This window comes from Corvus brachyrhynchos, unplaced genomic scaffold (genome assembly GCF_000691975.1).
Source record: "Corvus brachyrhynchos isolate BGI_N302 unplaced genomic scaffold, ASM69197v1 scaffold11, whole genome shotgun sequence".
NCBI lineage: Eukaryota > Metazoa > Chordata > Aves > Passeriformes > Corvidae > Corvus > Corvus brachyrhynchos.
This window is the reverse complement of record NW_008236965.1, coordinates 7,924,664-7,947,059: the sequence shown is the minus strand read 5'-3', so window position 1 is coordinate 7,947,059 and position 22,396 is coordinate 7,924,664. Positions and strand designations below refer to the sequence as shown.

Here is a 22,396-nt window from a genome sequence, read left to right as displayed (position 1 = left end):
CCCAGGGCTACACGGCAGGGTGGGGACCCCCACAGTTTGGCACCTTATTGTTATAATGAATTATTCCTTTATGGAGGGCCTTAGAAATTCCTTTGAGATATGCAAGCACATGTTGACTCTGCATTTGGCTTCACTATCAGTTAGTTATACCATATCTTTGAAAAGGAAGAGAAATAGCAGGACTTTTCCATGCCTCCTTGTCATTGAGGCAAAAAATGCCTTCTGGTTACCTCTCAGGTGTTTTAAGAAGGAGAACCAAGATATGTCCATCTGGTTTTGATTGTTGTGAGCAAGGTTATGGCATTGTAGACTTTTTATATGTGAAAGTCACCAAAGCATTGATAGCAGCACAGGTTGCAAAACAAAAAGATGCAGAAACTTCATCTGTCCAGAAGCTTTAGAGGAGTGCATAGAAAGCTTCATCTACTTTCCATGTATGATTTATCATGATCTCTAGCTGCCTTACTGAGTAGAGCAGCCAAGCAGTATTTTCAAACTGATATGTTCTGATATATATGGTTGAATTTAATCTGATCTAATGTAAGGTCAGGTAAATGAGCCTATACCCTGTATATTATCCACTGTGCAGTACATTAAAAACAGTCAGAAAAACCCTCCCTGAGAACAGTGAATAAATTTGTGCTGGTAGTGTTTTTGTAACTGTGATAGATCTAGAAATAGAACTGAGGCAGTGCTTGTTAGCAGAGATAGTACCTTTTACTGGGATGACAGAGACAGTTTGGGAAAAAACCAAACCAAAAAAAACCCAAACCCATGCTCTTGGGCAACAAGATTTTCTGATTAAAACCTTGTTTTTTTAAGCTACATAATCTGCTCTAATAACGTGCTATTAGGCAAACAGGGACTCAAAGTAACTTTTTTGTTCCTATAAGCTTTCCTTTAAAATCATTCTTACAAAAATACAATTGCTGCCTAAATAAATAGGCATTGCCCATACAGCCTTGCTGAAAAGCAGCATGCCTTCCAGTATGCACGAACTTTTTATGCCATCCTCTGTACAGCATCCGTTAAGATCATACAGATCTGAGCACTCCCCAGAAGAGCTCCCGAGGCAGTCGCTGTTGGACCTGGGGTCTGGTTTCCCGGGTAGTTGCTCAGGAGTCAGGCACATGCCAGGGACTGTGTTTCTGGTGTTACCATTGATGCTGAGCTGAGCTTTGCTTCTGGAGCTGGCTGGACTAGGAACCTGATTTGCTGGACTACATCCAGATAGACACAAAAATAATATTAGAAGTTTCCACTCGTAGAAGACATGGCCTGATCAGAAATTCTTGTCCTACAGTGTCTCCTTAGTGGATGTGCTTCCCCACAGCTTGAGGACCTAGCTCCCAGTCAGTAAGATCTCAGCCTTAATTTGAAAAGACTCTGAGAGCTTGCTGCTAGAGCCAAGGACACCAAATCCCTGGCATACCAGACTTGCTGCTCGGGCTTGGAAAACATCGTGCAATGTGAATTTAGACTTGAGTCTGGCTGCAATGTGTGCCTTACCTAGGCCTTCAAACTGGTACAGGCAGCTGTCTGTCTCATCATCCCCTGCACAGCTGAATTCAAACATTGGAATGGTGCTCTGAGCTCATCAGCATGAGTTCATTCCTTCCTGCAGGACAACTGTCCCTCTGATCATGGCACAACTGAGAAGTGTGAAAGTTTGTATGGAGCAGGTGATGATGAGAGCAGCATGTTGGATCTTCATTTGCTGTTTATGGCCTTTGTTGATACCATGAAATAAGTCTTCTCTATATTCTTCTGGGATTATAAATAATATGGAATGGAGGTAGTTTTCTTTCCTGAGATCAGGTCATTTGTCCGTGATTTCACTTTTTTGGCTCAGAAACATGTACTGCACTGCTTTGCATACTTGTACCAAAGCTGAGCTTTCAGAGGCTAGGCCAAAATTAGGAAAGACAAAGTACTGCATCAAGCCTTGTTGCCTTCTGATCCAAGCATATAATGTACTTACAAAAGATTATTAGTATGCAAACCCCCCAAATACTACTTTTTTAAAAGTACAGTTATATTGAATGTAGGACAGCACTTTACCATATTTAGTGAACACTGTCCATGTTGCTTTGTGCCAGCAGCATCGTTCATAGTATACAATTATACAAGATTAGCTTTATTAACGAATTCAGATTTATGTGATGGATCTCCTTGCTTTGTAGACTCATCTGCTTTGAAGTTTCTTCTGATCAATCATTAGCATATATATACCTACTGAAGAATTCTCTTTTTTATCTTTCAGAGGACATGTCTTTCTGGCTAAAACCACAACAATTTCATTTCTCTAGTTTCAGTTTTTATAGTACAGTCTGCCATCCAATTTAATATTTATCAGTAGTAATAACTGACTGCCAGGGTATTTTCAACATTAATTCCGGGTGTCTGTGCACTGGAAAGTCCTGCATTTAGAATTACTAAGCAGACTATGCAGACAGACACTTTGGCTGTAACTTGTTTGCTCATTTATATACAGAAGAATGGAGATGAATAGCTAATTTTGCTGCAGAGAGTTGTCTGCTTTGAATCCCAAACGCTCCATATTTTATAACTCCAGGGGCCTGGTCGAACCATTGTAGCAGTCTTCCAACTGGTAGAAGGGATTAATTATTCTGAGCTTCATTTTTTTCTCTTCCTGTCCCTGCAACTTTCACTAAAAGAGAATCTGAATCATTATTGAGAAAGCAAATTAAATACTTCCAGTATGACTGATTTAAATTTCTCCTTAGGATTACACTGCAAGTGTAGTCTTGACTGAAGATCCATAAAGGAAAGCACATACGAAGGCAAAGGAAGACACTGTAGCAGAGGCTCTGGATATGCAGATTTTCCCAGACAGATTGTGCCATGTTGTTTCAGTCTAAGGGATTGATTTGACCCTAACAGCACATAAAATGCAGGTTTATTCCCAGCTGTTTGATATGGAAGCTGCATTGCAGCCTCAATTTTACAAGAGCTATGCAAAATTCAGATGAAAATCCAGTCTTCTGTTTGCCCTTACTTATAGCTACAAGGAGATCTAAGAGGAAGAGACAGGTTTTGTTCTTGTAGAAAACATTCAGTTCATGCTCATGTTTTATTTCATCTGGCAACACGTATACAGCTTCAGGGTTGGATTAGTGATGGCTTTTCCTCCAAGGATCTAGGCTCCACTGTAGAAGATTTCCCAAGCAGTATAGTCACTGTAACTGTGAGAAAAGAGGATGCTGGTGGCCGTACACTGGGATCCCTACAAAATGGCTTTAACTGGGCTTGTGTGTGCTGGAGTACTTAGATCTCTTTAAAATTAGAAGTTGCTTTAGTCTCATTACTGTGAATTAACATTGCCTCACCTACATTTTACAGGGAAATGTCCTTTCAGTGTGGCCAGAAGAACAGGGAATGCAGGTTGATGGAGTACACTGAGGATGGCAGTGCAGTGTTTGGTGGATGGTGAGACGATAATGTTGCCAAGGCTTCCCAATGTTTTTTTACTTCCCACAAAGACTGCTTTAGTCTTGCCTGGCCTGAGTTTTACTTAGGTGTTACTAATAGTCAGGCTGCCTGTGAATTCAGGGAGGAATGAAATGCTGATTGATGTTTGAGCTAATCTATAAGCAAGCATCCTGGTGGGAGAAAAACAAGTTGGGTTTTTTTTTTTTTCCAGTCTCTGGGAAGATGATGGAAGTAAGCTGTGGAAGTTATGGAGGCTTCTAGAAAGTTTGCCTTGTGATTTTTCCTGCACCCATAGTCTGTAATGTCACAGGTATAACATGGAGTCCCGAAGTTTGACTGTGAATTTTGTCTTGGCAGTAGTGACACTTTTCCCACACTACACACAATTAAGAGGAGTTGCTGATGAGTGGCTTCTCCTCTGATGTCATCTCTACCAACTCTCCTTTCCTTCCCATTTCTCCTTCCGTTGCACTGTTTGACTATGAAAAAAGTCACCCGGACTTGGTGTGCTCACATTCCTTGGGTTTTTTTCCTCTCCCATCTTCACTTTTTAAAGAATGTATGTGTGGCCTGGGGTTTAGTTGGATTTTGACTGCTGTTTTCTTTCCCCCAAGACGGTGCTAGTGAGGATGGGATTCTTCTTTCATACCTGGGTATTCTGAATTGTTGCCATGCATCTAGATAATTTTTAAAGAAAAAAGCTTAAGGTTTATTTAAAAACTGGTTTAATTTTCCTATCCTTCTGTCTTAGGAGAACAGAAGGGATTTCATTGAAGAAGTGTAACAGAAAAATTTATTGCAGAACATTTTCTACTTTTTCTGCAGCTGCAAGTTTTTTTCTGGTTTTTTGTTGGGTTTTTTTGTGTTGTTTGTTTGTTTGTTTGTTTTTAAAAGGTTTATGTATTTGGATCAGGCCATGATTGGGAGGTAGAAATACAGGACCTACAACTGGTGAAAGAGTAATCTGCATAACTCTACAGAATGTGGGTGCAGAAGCTTAAATGATACTTCTTCTAAAGCACATTATTTTGTTCCTACTATTTCACTTACAGCAAAACTATAATGGACAGACATAAGATGGCCTAAATAGTTGATGCTTTAGTTGCTCTCATTCTTTTCACAAAAGAGAATACAGAACTGTGTTCTACAAGGATATTAATTTGATTTAAAATGTTAAAACTTTTCCAAATCTATTCCTTATGTTTATGAGCATAAGTAGTAGAGTAAAAGAGTTTGACAGAACAGTGAGTAGGTTAATTGTCCATTGCTGAAAAAGACTTATTGCTTTCTCTTGCCAGATGTTTTAATTAATTTTAGAAATAGTAGAGCTTTGCTTTTTTTTTTATTACAGTTGTTTTAAATCAATTGTGAGAATGTATGACTCATGTTTCAAAACAGAATTCAGAGAGTAATTTAATTTCCTGATATGAAAGTTTTTTTCTCTCCTACCCCCAAATGTGAATTATGTAGTTTTTGAAGTAAAACTGTTTGTCAGAAATGAGTAAAACTTCTCTAATTAATATTTTTGAATTTTTGATTTCTGGAATAACAATTTGATTTGTATCTTTTGTTGAATAAAAATGCTATATGATTAAATTATGAAAACGTGTTCCATTTATAGACTAGGCTCTCTGTGATCTGAAAATATAAAGGTTGGATGTTGAGTAATTAATAATGGGAAGAGCTGTTTTGCTTTTGAGGAATTTGTGTTTCCTACATAGACTGGTTTCTTATTCTATTAAAAATTGGTCTACTAAATGTCCAGGAAGTGATTTCCTACTTTCGCTTGTAGGCTGTGACGTGACCAAGATGTGCATAATTCCTGGATATGTCAGCAAAGGTATTTTATGTAGAAGAGAATCATGGAATCATTAAGTTTGGAAAAAACCTCTAAGATCTTCAAGTCCAACCATTAACCCAGTACTGCCAAGTCCACCACTAAACCATGTCCCCAGTTTTACACATCTTTTAAATACCTCCAGAGTTGGTTCCCTTGACAGCCCGTTCCAATCCTTGACAAATCCTTGACCTTTTGGTTAAGAAATTTTTCTAATATCTAATCTAAACCTCCTCTGGCATAACAGGATACCATTTCCTCTTGTTCTATTGCTTGTTACTTGGAAGAAGAGACCGACCTCCAAGTTACTACAACATCCTTTCAGGTAGTTGTAGAGAGTGATAAAGTGTCCCCTGAGTCTTCTCCAGACTAAACACTCCCAGCTCTCTCAGCCACTCCTCATAAGGCTTGTGTTCCAGACCTCGATGAGCTCCACTGGCCTTCTCTGAAGTCAGACAATTTGGTTTGGCTTGGCTTCTCATTCCTTGGTGAAAATGCTCTTTACTTTTATAGCAGACATTTAAAACCAAAGTTCAGTATGCTTTGTATGTACAATAAAAGGAGGCTACAGTGTATTTTCTAAAGAGTTGAGGTTTTACTGGTATAATTAGGCAGATGTTTCCTTCTTTTTATTTTTTTCCCATATGCTGTGCAGCTTAAATTCTACCCTGTGTTTTAAAGGCCACTGTGGTTCAGTGATGCTTTGTGAAAATTAAAGGGCTTTGGGCCAGGAAGTGTTATCTAACTAGAAAAACACTGTTTTGTGAATGCCCTACACGGTGAAAACAATTTACGTAGTAAATTGGGGACTTCGTCACTGGTATGTTTCCTACAAAATTGCTTTATCTTCATGGTATGGACTGCAGCTTAATGGGGGATAGTATCGGTCTGTGGCATTTAAGTAAAACTTTATAAAATGAAGGCCTCTTTGCCTTTGTAAAATTATGGCTCAGGCCTGTTATTTCAGCTAGAGAAGGACTGTGAGAAAAGTCCGTGAGAAGAAAAACAATTAATTTTTACCCATGAAAATGTAGTATCAACAGAAGCATGAAAGTTAAACAATAGAAGGAGAAAACAGCAACGTATCCACACCTGTTATTTTTCTGAATGCTTGAATGCTTATGCTATAGGCAGCCAGTGGTAGTGTATTTTGGTTAATAATAGCCAATCAGTCTATTTGTAGTAGTTTAGCAGCCAATGAATATGTAACACAAATGATAACATACAAAGGGTGTATAAAAGAGGCTGCTTTGTTTAATAAATGGCTTTTTGGCCCTTGAAAGAAGCACTGTCTGTGTGTGCCATGGCCACCCCAACAGCAACATTGGTCTAAATTTAGCTACTACTATATGATCAGATCATGTCACAAATGATGTTTAAGTAAGTGTGTAGTTCAGCACTTGTTTTGGTTTTGTGGTGGTTTTATTAAAAAAAAACCAAACCAAAAACCAAACCAAAAACCTTGTTTTTGTACGGCTACTAAATACCACTCCTTCCATGTAGTCCTGAACCCCAAATCAGCCTGATCCTAAGCAGACTTGCCCTTACAAGATAAAGTAATTTACACATACTGCCAACGGCTCAGATCCATCCTTGTTCTTAAATTTCAGAAGATAAGTAAGAAATTAATGTATTTCAGAATGTTAGTTATGGCTTATTTTCTTCAAGTTTGGCCTGTTCTGTCAATCTGACAGAATTGTACAGAAGGAGTATGACAGCTTGCAGACTGAAAATGTGTACTACAGGTTTGCAATATCAGTGACCAAGATTTTCTTTTAATTGTATTTTTTTTGAAAGTCTTGAGTCTTTAAAGTCTTTGTTTCAGCATTGTATTTAATGTCAGAATTGCACTAGTGTTGTTTTTCATTAAAAAAAATGAACATGCCAAAATACTTTATGTACTTTCTCCATTATGAAACCTTGAAGGACTTTAAATATGTATTTTGTGAGATGGGGCTTTGCAGTTTATCAGCTTTAGATTTCAGAAGGGAGTGACATGTCTGTGGCTTAAAAAAAAAGCAAACCATCTGTAGAATTGTTCCGAACTCCAAAGTGAGGATTGTCATAGTTTGGAAATAACTGCTTGCCTTACTAAGAGCTTCCACTGTTTATGGAGAATTGGGACTTCTTAAGATAAGCAGGGAGATTTGATGTGCTGATCAGCCTGGCTGCAACTTCCATGATGATTTTTTTGTTGTGTAAAGGTTATTGTACATGACACTTTTGTTTGACCTTTTTCTTCACCTGTAAGTAAGGGGTTTCTATCTGAATAGGCTTCTCTAAAGCTGCTGTCACTCCAGTTTAACTCTAATGCATCTGTTTTGAAATGTTGTATATTACCTTTTTTCTCCTTCACCTCTTGAGGAAGCTTGCTGGCAGTTACAAAATTCACAGAGGTACAAATTCTTGTGCATTGTTACCATGCGTAGTGTCTTTAATAATGCTTATATAGATACTATCACACATAATGGATTGGTAGTTGGGCAGCTTCTCGTATGTACGTAAATAGAAATTACCCACAGACTTTAGTGCAAGCTTCTTTGATATAATGAAGTTGCAACATGATCTGCAGCACCCCTATTTCTGAGATATATAAAATATCCTGTGGTTACTAGAAGTGCTCTCACTTAGGTTAGCTGCTTACTTTGGAATGAAAAAGTAAGCCCAGAAAAATCATTCAGCCATTTGTGCTGAAGTGTAGAGAATAATGTATCAGGAAAAAAAAAAAAGATCAAAAACACCTGATTTTTTCTCCTTTCAATATCCTATGCTTTATTTTTGCATGACAGCTCTATCTGGCAGCCTCACATCCCATCAGTGCAATCTGTCATTCTAGATTATTTCAATTAAGTTCTCTTTCTCATTTTGCATTTGCTGAAGAGTCATAATGGCATGCTCCCAAATCAGCAGTCAAGAAGAGTAATCCTCTCTATTTGTATTTGTTAAAAGAAAGGAGAAAGGAAGAGGTGGTTTCTTTGTTTCCTCTCAGTCCTGAAGGCCTTCTCCAGAGTTAGAGATCTAGAAGATTTGCTTTGAAAACTAACTGTGAAGACTTTGTTACAGATCATGAAGATTTGATTTTGGGACTTTTGTGAGTTATTTTGAAAATCCTTTAAATTTATTCTATTCCCCTTGGTTGCTTGCAGATCCTTTTCTGTCTGGTAGCTGGAGAATTAAAGGTTTTCCTTGCAGTCATTGTATTACTGTAGGAGTTGGACATCTTTATAAAAGCAACTTTCTAATCTTTCCTGTGCTCAAATTTCCAGTGAAAAGAATTCATACCTAGCATGGGAAACTGGATACAGCTTGTGGTACTGATGTACAGAGTGCTCCTCTGTGCTACCCTGAACTCAGACAAACTCAATGTTTCTAACTGGGTTGTTGTCTTGCCCTTGCCTGAAGTGAACATCCAGAAGCAGGTACAGCCTGCTTCTGAGTGCAGAGAGCTGTACTGACCAGAGGGATACAGCGGTTTGTATCTCTGAGTCTTTAAATACCTGGTTGTTGATAAACTAAGCAGCTGCAGTATTGAGTACCCACTGTTTATCAACTAACCCATATGTTGGTATTTTACCTGTTTTGCTGCTGCCAGCTGATGTTCTCACCGCCTGAGAAAGGCTGTGCTTTGCTGAAGAGGCGATAGGTGAAATTCTGTGTTGATGTGGTACCGTCAGAAGGGCTAGTTTTGGTTCAGGAGCCATCCACTGTAACTGGAAAGGAAGGAAATGAGTAGATAATTCAGAGCCCTTTCTGTGACCTGCTCATCCATTCAGTTGCTGAAGGAATGAAGAAAATTAAGTTCAAAGGAGAAACAAATGGGTTTTGCCTCTGCAGTAACTGCTTATCTCCATATGCTCATAGCAGTACTGAGTTCCCAAGAGTTAGGCAGATACAGAACTGTTAAAGCAGGAGCTTCAGTATTTGAGCTGTTTGTTCATGCCAAGCCCAGCCGTACCAGGGGGTTACAACAGGCACATTAAATCTGGATTCTGTCTTCTTACCATATTACCAGGTTACCCACACTTAGTGTTTACAGAGAGTGACATGTGCTTGGTGGAGCAAGCTTCCAGCATTGCAGCAGACAAGTTTTTTTTAGTTAGTTGCTTTCCTAATCTAATCAGCACCTTGAATCTATTTCCATGCTGCTTCTCCTCCCTTGTTCTTTTTATAACATTTCAGTTGGACAAATTGTCCATGTTGAGTTGGAGATGGCAGCTCCTTTTCCTCACTGGATGGGAAATGCTGGCAGCCCTTAGCACAGGTCTGTGCTGTTGGTTGCAGACTTGGGCCAGGCAGGGTGGACAGATTGCTCTTGATGGGGTTAGTGTGAAATCTCTAAAGCAGGATGAATAGGAATTGTTTGTTCTGTTTTCCAGAGGACACTTTCAGCCCAAACGGATTTATTGTGTATTTGCAGGTTGGGTTTTTTTTCCCCTTTTCTATGTCTGAAGTTGCAACAGGGTTTATTGATGCATGTGCAGGGGATAATGAAAAGCTACATTTTAGATCATCTTTAAGGGCCTTAAAGTAGTTCACTATCCTAAATGGAGTAGCTCAGATGGCATTAAGAAAAATGCTTTTTGTGGGGATAAAACCCAGGTGAACTTCAAATCCTAACTTAATAATTGTAAGAAATTCCTGCTTTGGAGGAAACACAGTAATTCTGATTTCTAGCAGAAGCATCTTGCATGGTTTCATTCTCGAAGGAGCTGGGCCAGGCAGGTGGCCAAACACCCTGCCTTCCCATGCTATACCACCAGCCCATGCTGCATACGCAGGAGTTGACCTGTGGAAAGGCTCCTTTCAGGAAGGAAATGCCAGTGACTTTGTGGCATCCTAAATCTCTTTTCCGGGAAAAGGCAAGGACCAATTGGTAGCCAAACCAGCTAATGTTAGCCATTTGCCATTTCTGCTGTCTTGCTCTCTCCCAAGATTAAATCTAAAATGTTTTAGATTACCCTATGTTTGCACAGCTCCAGCACGGGGTTTGCCCTGGAATTGCTTATGGGAGGCAGTTCATCCATAGTTTTATCCATGCAATCTAGTATATGTGAGAATTTTGTGATCTTCCTTTGGCTGTGAAAACCTGCTGAAGAATGGGCCCCTCAATCTCTGTTCGCTTACAGGCTTTGAAACCAAGAGTATTTCTGTTGAACCTGGTGTCACCCAGGTGGGAAAAGCTTGCTGGGATGGAAACTGAATGCAAAAGTGCCATTCAGCAGTGTAGAGGAGCATAATTGTGCGTGAGGGGGTGGACTGTCAGTGCGCATTATGTGCCGTATGTGCACGGCTGCAGTTTAGATTTACTCGTCCTTGGCACACCCATGTTGGCTGTGTATTTCGGGTAGTGAGGCAGACTGAGGCTGGCATCATGCTCACCTTCCAGGGGAGACAATTCCAGCATTCAGGTGGCCCTTTCTCCACCAATTTTCACTGAGATGTTTCTGTGCAATTTCTGCTACTTGGCTGGTGCCTTTAAAGTCCCGTCCCAATACAAATGGCAGGAAATCCAATATTCATCATGAACACAGCTTTTGAAATGTTTGTGGCCATCCTGAGAGATGAACAATTTTAAAAGAGAACCTCTCTGGCAATCTGTAGATACAATACTCAAAGCAAACCACTGCTAGTCTGCAGTTTGAGCTTGAGGCTTTTTTCCATGTCTTGGTGGGTTTCAACTATAAAAGTTTGTTTTCTTCCCAATATATACCATTCATATATAGAATAAGGCAGAATGCAAAAGCATTCACATTTTACACATGTAATAATATGAGTGCTAATTGTCATTGTGAATTATATTTTCAGTGTGTTTTCCCCACTGCCTGTCTAAATTTGAGCGTAAATCTTTTCAGCCCTCTAAATTTGTATTCATGTCAGTTTTATTCACTGCAATTTTGGTTCTCTTAGCCTTGCTTTAGATTGCAGATCATGCCCAATAGTGGAAGAGTGGATTTTGAAATTCTTTTACGTGTCAGATTTCCCTGTATCCAATTTTATCAAAAAAGCTGTCACCAACTTCTTCTGAAACCAGCAAACCTTTTTCATTCTAATTACATTTTTACCATATGTTCATCCAGATGGCATATGCCAAACATTTTCTAGGGTGTTATAAAATGACCTGACTTCAGAGGGTTTAACTGTTGAAGAAGCTTTTAAAAAAAAAAAAAAAAAAAAAAAAAGCAAGAGAATTTACACTGGGTCAAAAAAGTAGTCCTAGAAAGAAAGAAAGAAAATAATCAATAAATATTCCCAGTTGCATTTTGTGGCTGTGATACTGAATTCTTGATATATACACCTGTACAAAAACAGTGAAAATGTAGGGAATGTTTTCTTGAAATGTTAAAAGTTGACTCCTTTTTTAACCACTGAAAATAAAATTTTTGTCTGTTGAATATGTCTAAAAAATTCTGGAGCTGTGACCGACTCTTTGGTTTCCTGCTAAACGGAGCAAAAAGAGTTTGTCAAGCCATCAGATTCTCTGTAGGAGCAGCAGTTTTACTGAGCCATGTAATAACTACTTGTGCACTTTTTTCTTTAAATATAATTTTGAAGTAAACGACAGTTGATGCATGATTTTGACACTTGTGCCCTCGTTCGTAATAATTCTTGGGTGATTTCTTAGAGAAAATAAATTAACCTGTGATATACTGAGAGGTGCCAGGAAGAAAGGAAGGAAGGAAATTATTTTTCATATTTAGCTACTAGTTAATCTAAATAAATGAAGATCAGTTTTTCATTTTCTGGGGGGCTTGCATATTTCTTCATCTCTATGACAGTTCTCTTTTAAGTGTCATTGTTTTGGTAGTCTTCCCAGATTATCAAGCAGAAGTGTCTCAAGTCCTTTTATTTAGTGCTAATTCCTGAAGAATAGTGAATGAATGAGAATTAAATTTGCTTTCTTGTGTTGGTGCAGTAAGTTTTCCAGCTCCCAGGAGCTTTGAATGCACAACCCAAGACCCTGAATAGAGTATGAAGAGGTAGTTTCAGGGCAGGATGGGCAGAGACTCGTGGCAGGGACTCAGATGGACAATTGTAAATGAAATGTGTTCAGTGTCCTTAACTTGCGCAGATCTTGTTGAAAATCACAACTGCAATCAACAAAGCAGATCCTCCACCACCCTCCATATTAACAAGACAGGATTTTGACAGTGCTCAACAATTTGAAGTGCTTTTGTTATTTCTGAATTAAACCTTTGATGAAAAGTCCTTATCTCCATCTTCCTTGCCCACTTCCACTCATCAGTCTGTGAGTGGTTTGACATTTCCACACACTCTTCTCCATCATTGACCAGGTTTACACCTGCTGCTGTGTCTCAAGTGAAAAAGAATCTATTTTGTATGTAAATCAATATATAGCAGAGATAACTGTAACTATTTAAAAGCTAAGGATTAAACACCCTAAAATTGCAAGCTGCTGTTAATTTGTGAAGTAATTGAAACAAACCCTAATAGGGGAATACAAAATGAGACACCAAAAAGCAGCATGTCTCCACCCTGTCAAAATATGAGGCAACAGCCAATTGATTACTGTTGTTTTAGAGTTTGTGGGTGTGCAGCTGTATTCAACTCAGATTGAGGTATCACTTTTTCTGCTCTCTTTTTCGATGTCTTTGCAGAATGGAGCTAAAGTTGTTCAGGTGCCTTTGTTACTTATTTCTAAAATAATGCTTATCATAACCAGGTTTGCTGTGTTCATGCCATAGTTTTCAATTTCTTAGAAGAGTTAGAGCTCTAAGCATTTTTCTGTGGAAATACAAACTCCATTTTTTGTAAAAAAAAACTTTCGACATGTCATGGAATGACATGTCAGAACCCAAAGGCTAAAAAAGCATTGTACTCAGATACTTTGCTTTTAATTACTGGTATGCATTATTGTCAAGTTCTAGATTGCAGTCTTTGTTTAGATATTCCTTGGATTATTCAGCCTGTAACTTAAATAAGGACATTGCTAGGAAGGTTTCCATGGAAAATATTACCAAGTTAATAATTCTGAAGCTAATTGTGTGAAGGTTCAAAGTGTCAGCCTTAAACCACACCTCCGACTAAGCCAAGCATGAATTTGGGTACACATGTTGAGTTAGGTTCCTCATCATGTCCTGGGCTTCTGAATTGTGTTTGCAGGTGCTAGCGCCGTGATGCAGCTGATCAGTGCTCACCAGGGCATTTTTCTTTCCTAATTTTCTTCCTCCTTTGCTCATTGTAGGCCCCTTTGTGGGTAAGTGTGCACATGAATTTTATGCCACCCTGCAGTGTCTATTCTGTTTCCTGTGTTGGTGCCTGCACACTCATATGCCTTCTCTCCCATTTCCCCTGTTACGTTCTCTTTTGAGTAGAGCAGTTGCCACAGAGAGTTTTTGAGAGTAACTGCTTATGATTGCACTTCTGCTATGATTTTCCATAGCTGGTAGTTTATCTCTTAGAAGAGTCTGGTATATAAAATCTCTGTTCAAGAAATTCTCTAGGAATTACTCTCCTTAATATGGCAGCAGTCTCCCACTGCTGACAATGTGAGTGCATCAGAGAAGATGGACTTTTGTAAAGCAGGGACTAATCTCAGCTGCTGAAAATGGGAGGAAATAAGTGCCTCTCTTTGAAAAGGCAATCTAAGGGCAGCTTGCATTTGTGGAAAGAACAATTCATATTTAAAATCTCAAGCTTTTTATTTTTCTTCCATTTTCCCTTGAGGAAAGTAAATCTTTAGGTATGATGTAAGAACTCTACCATCTAAATACATTTTTTATGGTGTTTGAAGCAAATGGCAAGTTTGTAGTGTTGCAGTTATTCTTCTAGGATCTTTCACAGTGTAAGGGATGTTCTGGGTAGGGTTCCCCAAAGTGGCTTTTTTGAGTCCAAGCTTATTAGATTCTGGTTTACAATACTTAGCATAGTTATTCTGCAGAAGTCAATACTTTCCATAGCTAAGATGGAGATCAAATACCTCTAATTATTGCAAATTCAAATTAGTCTTGGACTGTGGTACTACAACTGGCATCTCAATAATGAACCAACCACAGGAGGAAGCGGGTTTGTCAATGTACCATCACAGAAAGCTTTGAGCATTCATCTAATGTCTTCTGGGATCATGTTTATATTTCTTGAAATACACCCCCAACACACTGAATGGCACAAGAATATCTGATGCAGCAAGCTGTGGAAGCGTGAGCTGCAGAATCTTTTTGGTTGATGTATTTCAAGGTGGATAACCTTAAAAATCAATAGTGTCTGCAGCACCACTCAGAATCCTGATGGACTGCTCCTCGCTGATCCTCTTGCTTAGGCTGTGAATAACTGATGCCTGCTGCAGATCCTCAGCACCAGCTGAGGCAAGGGCTGGAGCATCCAGTAGCAGGGCTGCTCTTATGAGCAAATCTCTGTCTGCTCTTAGAATTTTTTATGTGAAGTGCAGCTGTTGATGGGGGGTTTTGGGGATAGTTTTGGGGTTTTTGTTTTTTAAAACAGACTACACAAGTGCTAGATGACAAAGTACAGCAGGGAAGTAGCTTTCAAAGGCTCAAGCAGTATTTTCAAGTTGCTTGTAAATACGGCATTTTCTCTTTGGAGATAGAAGGCACGTTCTGTTTGGGCTTGTAGTGCCCCAATTACAAAAATGGAAGCAGCTATTAGGAAAAAAATGATTAAGTAGATTATCTTAACTTTGTGGGAAGTTAACTTTATGGGGCTATCGTCTAAGAGATGTGAAAAATGCAGAGTTTTGTCTTCTCTACCCAAACAAAGTTCTCAAGTTGAAATAGATAGTTTTTTAAATGCTGGTGACACCTCAGAAGTTGTCTCACTAGAAAGCCAAAATGTTTGAATATCTAGAAGCACAAATCATAAATAGGAATTTATGGGGAGGAGGTGCCGGGGAGGTCTTGAAGATGGATTTCTTAAAGGCTCTGCATATAATTCTCTGGGTTTTCTAACAGTTCATTGGAAAAACAAAATAGAAAATGATCTAAAATAAACTGACAAAAGCTGGAGGAACAGGAGGAGGAGGAAGAGAATGAAGCATCAGATGTGTTGCTCTAGCTAGTAAAAAAACCAATTACTCTCTTTGCTGACCTCACCTTATGCATACAGCAGGATAGCACAGAGATATTCTCTTGCTCTCCTATTTTTGTAAGGAGGTAGCTTCTGCTGGCTCTGATCATATGCATAAAACGACAGCATGCTACTCTTAGGCAGACTGAATCTAGCGATAGGGATAGAAAGCTCCTTTGAAGAAAAGCCCTAGAAAAATCCACTAACAGAAATAGATTACCACTGAGAGTTTACTGGGATTTTGCTGCTCTTCTGTGTATCAGTAATGAAGCAGACCATGGAGAGAAAGTAAACTGATGTCATGCCCAAGGTATATGTGCTGGGGAAAGATCAGAGAAGTGCATGTCATTGATGCTGAAAATAGATTCTGAATGATACCTTTCTCTTTATGGACTGCCTGTTTGGAGTTCTTCAGGGAGTTGTATTTGCAGATGGAAAAGGGACAGGTGATGAGAGCAACAATGCTGGTTGCATGGTATGTCCCTTAACTCTCATGTTATAATGTATTATATGTAAAATTATCGAACATATGTGAAAATTACTTGACTTTCATATTGTTAATTAATTATGAGGATACCAACTGATGATACTGCCTAGGGCTGTAGGGATATCTGCCTCTCTGATATGCATTTTGCAGTTCTTAGGTTGGGCACCTAGTTGTTACCCTTCTCAGAGCCTGTGCCCTCTCTGCAGGTGGGGTTGGGACTTGGCTCCCTCCATTTGTCTGCTGCATTTATTTACCATGAACTAGAGTTAGTTCAGCACTTGCAGGTTTACAGTCTCTTGAAAGCAATAAAAGACTTAACTCTTGGCCAGGCAACTTGAAACAAATATTATCTGAGCTCTCTCAGGACTGCAGTAAGTTGATGCCATGAGCTGAAGTCTGTCTTTGTACTGTGCTGACCAGGTATTGCTTGTTGCCTGCAGTGGTAGTTTGGTTTCCTGAAGCACATGAGTTCAGTGGATGGTGTTTGGGGTATGACACTGCAGTGGTCTGTTTGCCTGTCTGACTGGCACAGGGAATTGGTAGCTGTGATTCAGTGGGGGGCTTCAGGCATTGGGTGGAAAATGCAAAGTATGTTTTGGTTCTGACTTTGTACAGCATCAGCTACATTTCAGTGTTTATTAATGTTATTTTAAAATCTTTATGCTTTAAAACCATTACCTATTTCATGGATATGTGATATTGGATAGCTTTCATCCATTCTATTTTCTGCTTGAAAAAACAAGTTCTTTGCCTCCAGCCATGAGAATTTTTTCTTCTAGGTACAATAAATAGGCTTTGTCATAACACTGTAGAAGAGAGTATTTAGTAATTCCATGTAAATATATTTTCTTTATATATTTTGTTTCTTTTTTTATTTGTGGCCTGGAACATTTTGAAGTGATTTCAGGTAGTTTGTCCAAGTAGCAAATACAGAGCTGTTATGTGTGCCTTAGGAAGGGAGAGGATTCAGCTCAGCTCAAAAACTTGCTTAACATGTTAGATCCCCAAATTTAACTGTGTGTCCTCTTTTTAAAAAGGCTGACAGTTCTAATTGTTGTGTTTTATGAGTAGGTCGCTACTATTATTTTTCCCTTCCAAAAATTGAAGGATGAAAAATTCAAGCACAGAAAACAAAGGCTTTATTGTCAGGCTATTTTTCTTTCATTTATGGGGTATGATTAAATGTGTACTGTCAAAAAGAGGCCTCTTTAAAGCCTGATACTATTGATTACTATTTGAGACCCGCCAGCAGCATTATTACTTAATGCATAAGAAAATCTAATAGAAAATTATTAAGTTGGTTTTTTAATTCCTCTAGTGAGAACGTTTCAGGTATTCATCTCATATCGTTGCACAAATTGCTTGGCTCAAGTAGATACCACAAAATCATGTTTTAATGATTTTTTTCCTTTTTCCATCTTTTATGTTTTTTCACAGTCACATGACACAATCAGCCACATTTGAAGACCCTCGAATAGAGAGCTGCCAAATAACCCCTCCAGCCCCTCGGAAAGTGGAAATGAGGAGGGATCCTGTGCTAGGATTTGGGTTTGTGGCTGGTAGTGAAAAGCCAGTTGTTGTACGCTCAGTAACACCAGGTATGTTTTCCCCACTTGACCCCAGAAGAAAACTTCGATTTAGTCTACTAAGAAGAAATGCAGCTACAAATTTGAGAACTGTTGAAATATTCAGGCGGACAAAGTAATCACAAAAACTGAATAGAATTTTAGCCTGGTATTACCCAGTGGTTTCCTTCCTCACACTCATTTCTGAATGTTACATAAATGTGTTAGCAAAAAGGCGTTTTGGAGTTATTGCTCTGAGCCATTACTGTTGTTTGCCTGAAAAAAGTTAACCCATTTCATTCAAGGAAAAGTCTTCTCCCTAGTATCTTTATATTGGTTTGCTGTCACCTTCATTATCATTGAATCAGCGTTTCAAGAGGTATGTTGAGTTCTGAGATTAAAACGTGCATATTTTTCATTCTTATCATCACTTTCCCAAGGAGAGCTACGTTTCTAAAAACAGTATTTCTTTCTGAAAAGGAGGATGTTATTGCTGGCTTTTTTTTTTTTTTTTTTTTCCTCACACTCATTTCTGAATGTTACATAAATGTGTTAGCAAAAAGGCGTTTTGGAGTTATTGCTCTGAGCCATTACTGTTGTTTGCCTGAAAAAAGTTAACCCATTTCATTCAAGGAAAAGTCTTCTCCCTAGTATCTTTATATTGGTTTGCTGTCACCTTCATGATCATTGAATCAGCGTTTTCAAGAGGTATGTTGAGTTCTGAGATTAAAACGTGCATATTTTTCATTCTTATCATCACTTTCCCAAGGAGAGCTACGTTTCTAAAAACAATATTTCTTTCTGAAAAGGAGGATGTTATTGCTGGCTTTTTTTTTTTTTTTTTTAAATGAATGCATCTGTATAACTATATGGTTAAAAACCAGGTCAAAATATATCCCTAAACATCTTACCTGCAGTGAAAATTAGTGAGGTTTTTGATATTTTTGAAGTCATGAGAGACCAGACCTGGGACTAATCTGTCTCTCAAATAGCAGGCTCCTGCTCTCTGTGCTTAAAAGTTGAGTTGTTACATAAAATTGCTGGGGAGCCAAGGGCAGGGATTTGACTTTGCTCTTGTTCAATACGTTCTCCAGAACCCCCACAGAGAGCAGAGGAGAGGCAAAATCGACTTTGTGAAGTTCTGATGTCATTTACCCACGTGTGTGCATTGATTACATTTGTATTGCTTTCACATGAAGTGAGCAGTGTAACTAATATTTGAATCAGATCCAGACAGCTTATTTCTCTCAACTTGGCATTATTAATGTAGTTTTATGTTCAAATTTGGAAAATGTGTTTACTATGTTCTGTTCCAAGTGAATAGCAGGAAATACGAGCTCAGGACAACATTCTCATACATGGATTAGTATCCATTTATGTGTGATATAGAAGTGGAGTAACGTTTTCAAAGCAAACAGAGGACAGGATCAGCATTAGCTCAGTTGAATGAGTTTGCTTTGATGCTGAAACATCTTTTAAGACTTTATCTTCATAGTGGTAATATTATTCTGCTTTTTATGTATCATCATTGCAGAGTTTAAAGACAAAGACCAGAGAGGATATATCTTTTCATTAGGAACTGTGAAGCCACATCATCTTCTGGGCATGTAATTGTGCTGAGAAAGAAAGTAATATGTGCATTTTATAAAGTACAATGCACTCAATGTGTATTTCAGCAGTGCCAGAATCCAAACCACACAGACATATACATGACTGATTGTCTATTCAGAATAATGATAAATATTCATGTCTAAGTGAAAGTGGCAGTGCTTCTGGATGTATCTGTGTTCATCAGGTGGTAGGAATCCAGCAGAAAAGAGACTCAGGAGGCTGGAGGTATAAAAACTTACTGCCTTCAATTGAAGAAAACAGGGTTTTTTTGCCTAGAACAGAAAAGTCAGAGGAGAGGCCTGTGAATGACATTCAAATATGTAAGTGATGTTTCATAGGAAAGAGGAATAAGATGTTCTTTGGTGTTACTTTGCCTGGAACAGGAAACAATGTGTTACAGCCAGGGAAATCTGGTATGCTTACCATGGAAAAAGACTTCCTGGTCTTAACTGTAGATAAAAGGATCATTTGTTCACAGGAAAAGGAATCCTCAGGGTGGTCTTACAAAATATCAGACAAATATTGATCAAGGATGAATAAAATAAGGTTGAATACACCTTAAAGCATGTGTTAGCCCATGGCTCATGGGTCCTTTTGACCCTTCAGAAAACTGAGCCTTTATTTTAGGTGGTTAGACATGGGTTTAGAACTTGACGAACTTCATTAGAAGTTGCTAAGCCACTAGCTTGCAAGATTTTCCTGGTGAGGGAGTACTGGTAATGTCAGAAATAGTGTTAGTGAAAAACTGTCATTAAGTGAAGAAAAAATAACACTTGTAGTATGTGAACAACAGTGTGTCTGTGCATTTACAATGGTGTGCTAACCTGTGCTCTTTTTTTTTTTTTTTTTCTCTCCATTTGTCTGCAGGCGGCCCCTCTGAAGGAAAGCTTATACCAGGGGATCAAATCATAATGATTAATGATGAGCCAGTCAGCACTGCTCCAAGGGAGAGAGTCATTGACCTTGTCAGGTAGTTGATGTCCTGTCACTTAAACTACGAACCCTGTGACGTATTGCCTGTGCAGTCATTCAGTAGTACAGCAAGTCTTGCCTTCTCATGGCTGAGAAAAGGGAAAATAATGTTCCTTTAGTTATAATGAAGAATGATCAATTATTTTAGTTATTGAAATGAAGTGTCCTCTTAAAATGTCATCTGGGTAGCTGAAAAAGTCTAAAAAAATCCAGGAATAGCTCCAAAGTACTTGGGTATTAAAAGAGGAATAGTATGCTCCTGGTATTTATTTTTGGTATGGGTTGTTGAAAAGATTGTTCCTGGAGCATGGAAGCTCCAGCCACTGTTACATTACTGTTCATTTTTCACATGAAGAAAGTTAAGTCAGGTTTGTCTTAAGTAAAGAATAAAGAAAACTTGGTAGGGTGATTTTTGAGAGTGAATGAATGCATATAAATATATAGGGAAGCTCAAAAAGTGTTTAGGTGGAATTCAGGTAGGTGAGTTCGTGTAAAAGAGAGAAGACAGAAAATGTGACCAGAAAAGTGACTGTGGATAGTACAGGAAAGGAGAAATGTCAGTATCTGTAATGGGATGGAAGGAAAGGAAGAACAGTGACTGACAAATGCTAAAGATGTAGAAAAATACGTATTGTGGTTCATATAATAAACTTTGCTTTTGGAGTAACAAGAAATGTTAGTGCATTGCGCAGGAAAATGGCAAGTAACTAAAAGATTAAACACAAAACTTAATAATTTAAATTCCAGTGTCCTGGTTGCGGTACACCAGTTTTGTTTCTGTATTCTCCTTCCCATTGGTGTAAACTCTGAATTGGTGGGTCTTCTTGATTCCTGAGAGATGGTCAGGTTTTAATGGTACAGGTACCTCTCCCCAAAACTTGTGGCTATCAGTGTTTTCAGTGTCACACATGTAATTTTGAAAAGTCACATTTGTTTACAGAAATTTGGGCAGGAAGTGCCACAACAGTCATACTTCTGCAGGTGACAAGTTGAGCAAACGGGTGCTCATTTGCTGAGGATTCAGCTGTAAGGAAAAATTCAAAATATGATGCAGAAATGGTATAAAAATTCCAGCAATGCTGATACCTTCATCTGTGTTAGGTGGGACTAAACAAAATATATTTTCAGAAAAATTTTTTAAAAAAGTGTTAACCTGCAAGTCAACTAACAAACACAATTTGCTATGAGCTTCTTGTGATGAGTAGACTTCATGAACTGAAGGAACTGTCCTGCTCTTAATAACTGTCTTGTGCTCTGTGTTGACCACCTGCATAAGCCTCAAAAATGGGTCTTACACTAATTTTTGATGTCTTTATTTCTTTATAAAGCAATAATATTTCCTTCTTTATTCTTTCCCTTATTCTTTGACATTAAGCAAAGTTAGGATCTCTGTCTCATTTTCTGCTTCCAGCAATATGTAGGAATAATAACAAGGAAAATAAACTGATTAGTCCTGAGACAAACTGAATTTATTGTGTAGCTGATTCTCTGTCTGCCTTCAAACAAGAATAAGAATATCACCTTTCCCAATTACACTGACTACATAGGTAGTGTCAAATTAAGTGTTGTTTCATTCCAGGGAAAGCTTTAGGTGATGATTTTTTTACAGTGTAATTCTACCTCTGCTCTCAGAATCTGTCTGCTGTTGGGATTTTGATAGAGACTCATTCTTTGATGAAATTTGGAGTGAAATATATTGAGGTTGTATGTTACAGCATTTGAAAACAAGAGCTTTCTTTTCATGCCAGTGGGGATGCCTGGAATGATTAGACACTGTCAGTGTGCAGTCCTGACACCACAGCAGAAGCAGCTCTTTACATCAATGAAATAGTGAATCTCTTCTGTATAATTGAAGGTTTTCATATGGGTTAGATACATCTGCAACTTTTCAACACATCTGCATTTTTCAATAAGCGTGGGAGAAGTTTTGAAATCTTGTTTTCTTGCAGGTAGCAGCATGTCAGTGGTCAGCAGTGAATATGTTTTAAATGTATAGGTTATGCAAATGGGCATAATCACAAAATCATAGAAGAACTGAGAGGAGATTTCTGGAGGCCATCCAGTCTAACCTCTTGCTCCAGGCCAGGTAGTGTCAAAGTTAGACGTGGCCGCTCAGCACTTGCCAAATCAAGTCTTTAATATCTCCAATATGGAGATTTCCCAACCACACTGGGTAGGTGTTTCTGTTCTTAACCAGTGGCCTTTCAAAAAGACATGAACCAACTTGACATCAGCCTTAGATGCATCCCCTCTAGGCCCATAGACTTGTGTCACTCTTACCTAAGCAATCCCTAATTCCGTCTTTGTCTAACTTTGTTCCCTAAATTCTGTCACTGAGTGCAGGGATGAGGGTGGCAGACCTTGCCACTAAAGGCCAAAACCAAGAAAGCATTGAGCATCTGAGCTTGTTCAGTGTCCTTCATCAGGTTT

At 38.6% G+C, this 22,396-nt stretch overlaps 1 protein-coding gene across 3 annotated transcripts in view; it reads left to right on the top strand.

The window, feature by feature from the left end:
• The window catches only part of FRMPD4 (FERM and PDZ domain containing 4), a 343,499-nt gene that overhangs the window by 255,898 nt on the left and 65,205 nt on the right, over positions 1 to 22,396 (top strand). For all 3 annotated transcript variants that reach the window (XM_017728505.1, XM_017728504.1, XM_008629290.2), the window contains 2 exons: positions 17,256 to 17,416; positions 19,862 to 19,964. In XM_017728505.1, coding sequence (XP_017583994.1) covers positions 17,256 to 17,416; positions 19,862 to 19,964 — 264 coding nt within the window. The remainder of the gene's footprint in view (positions 1 to 17,255; positions 17,417 to 19,861; positions 19,965 to 22,396) is intronic.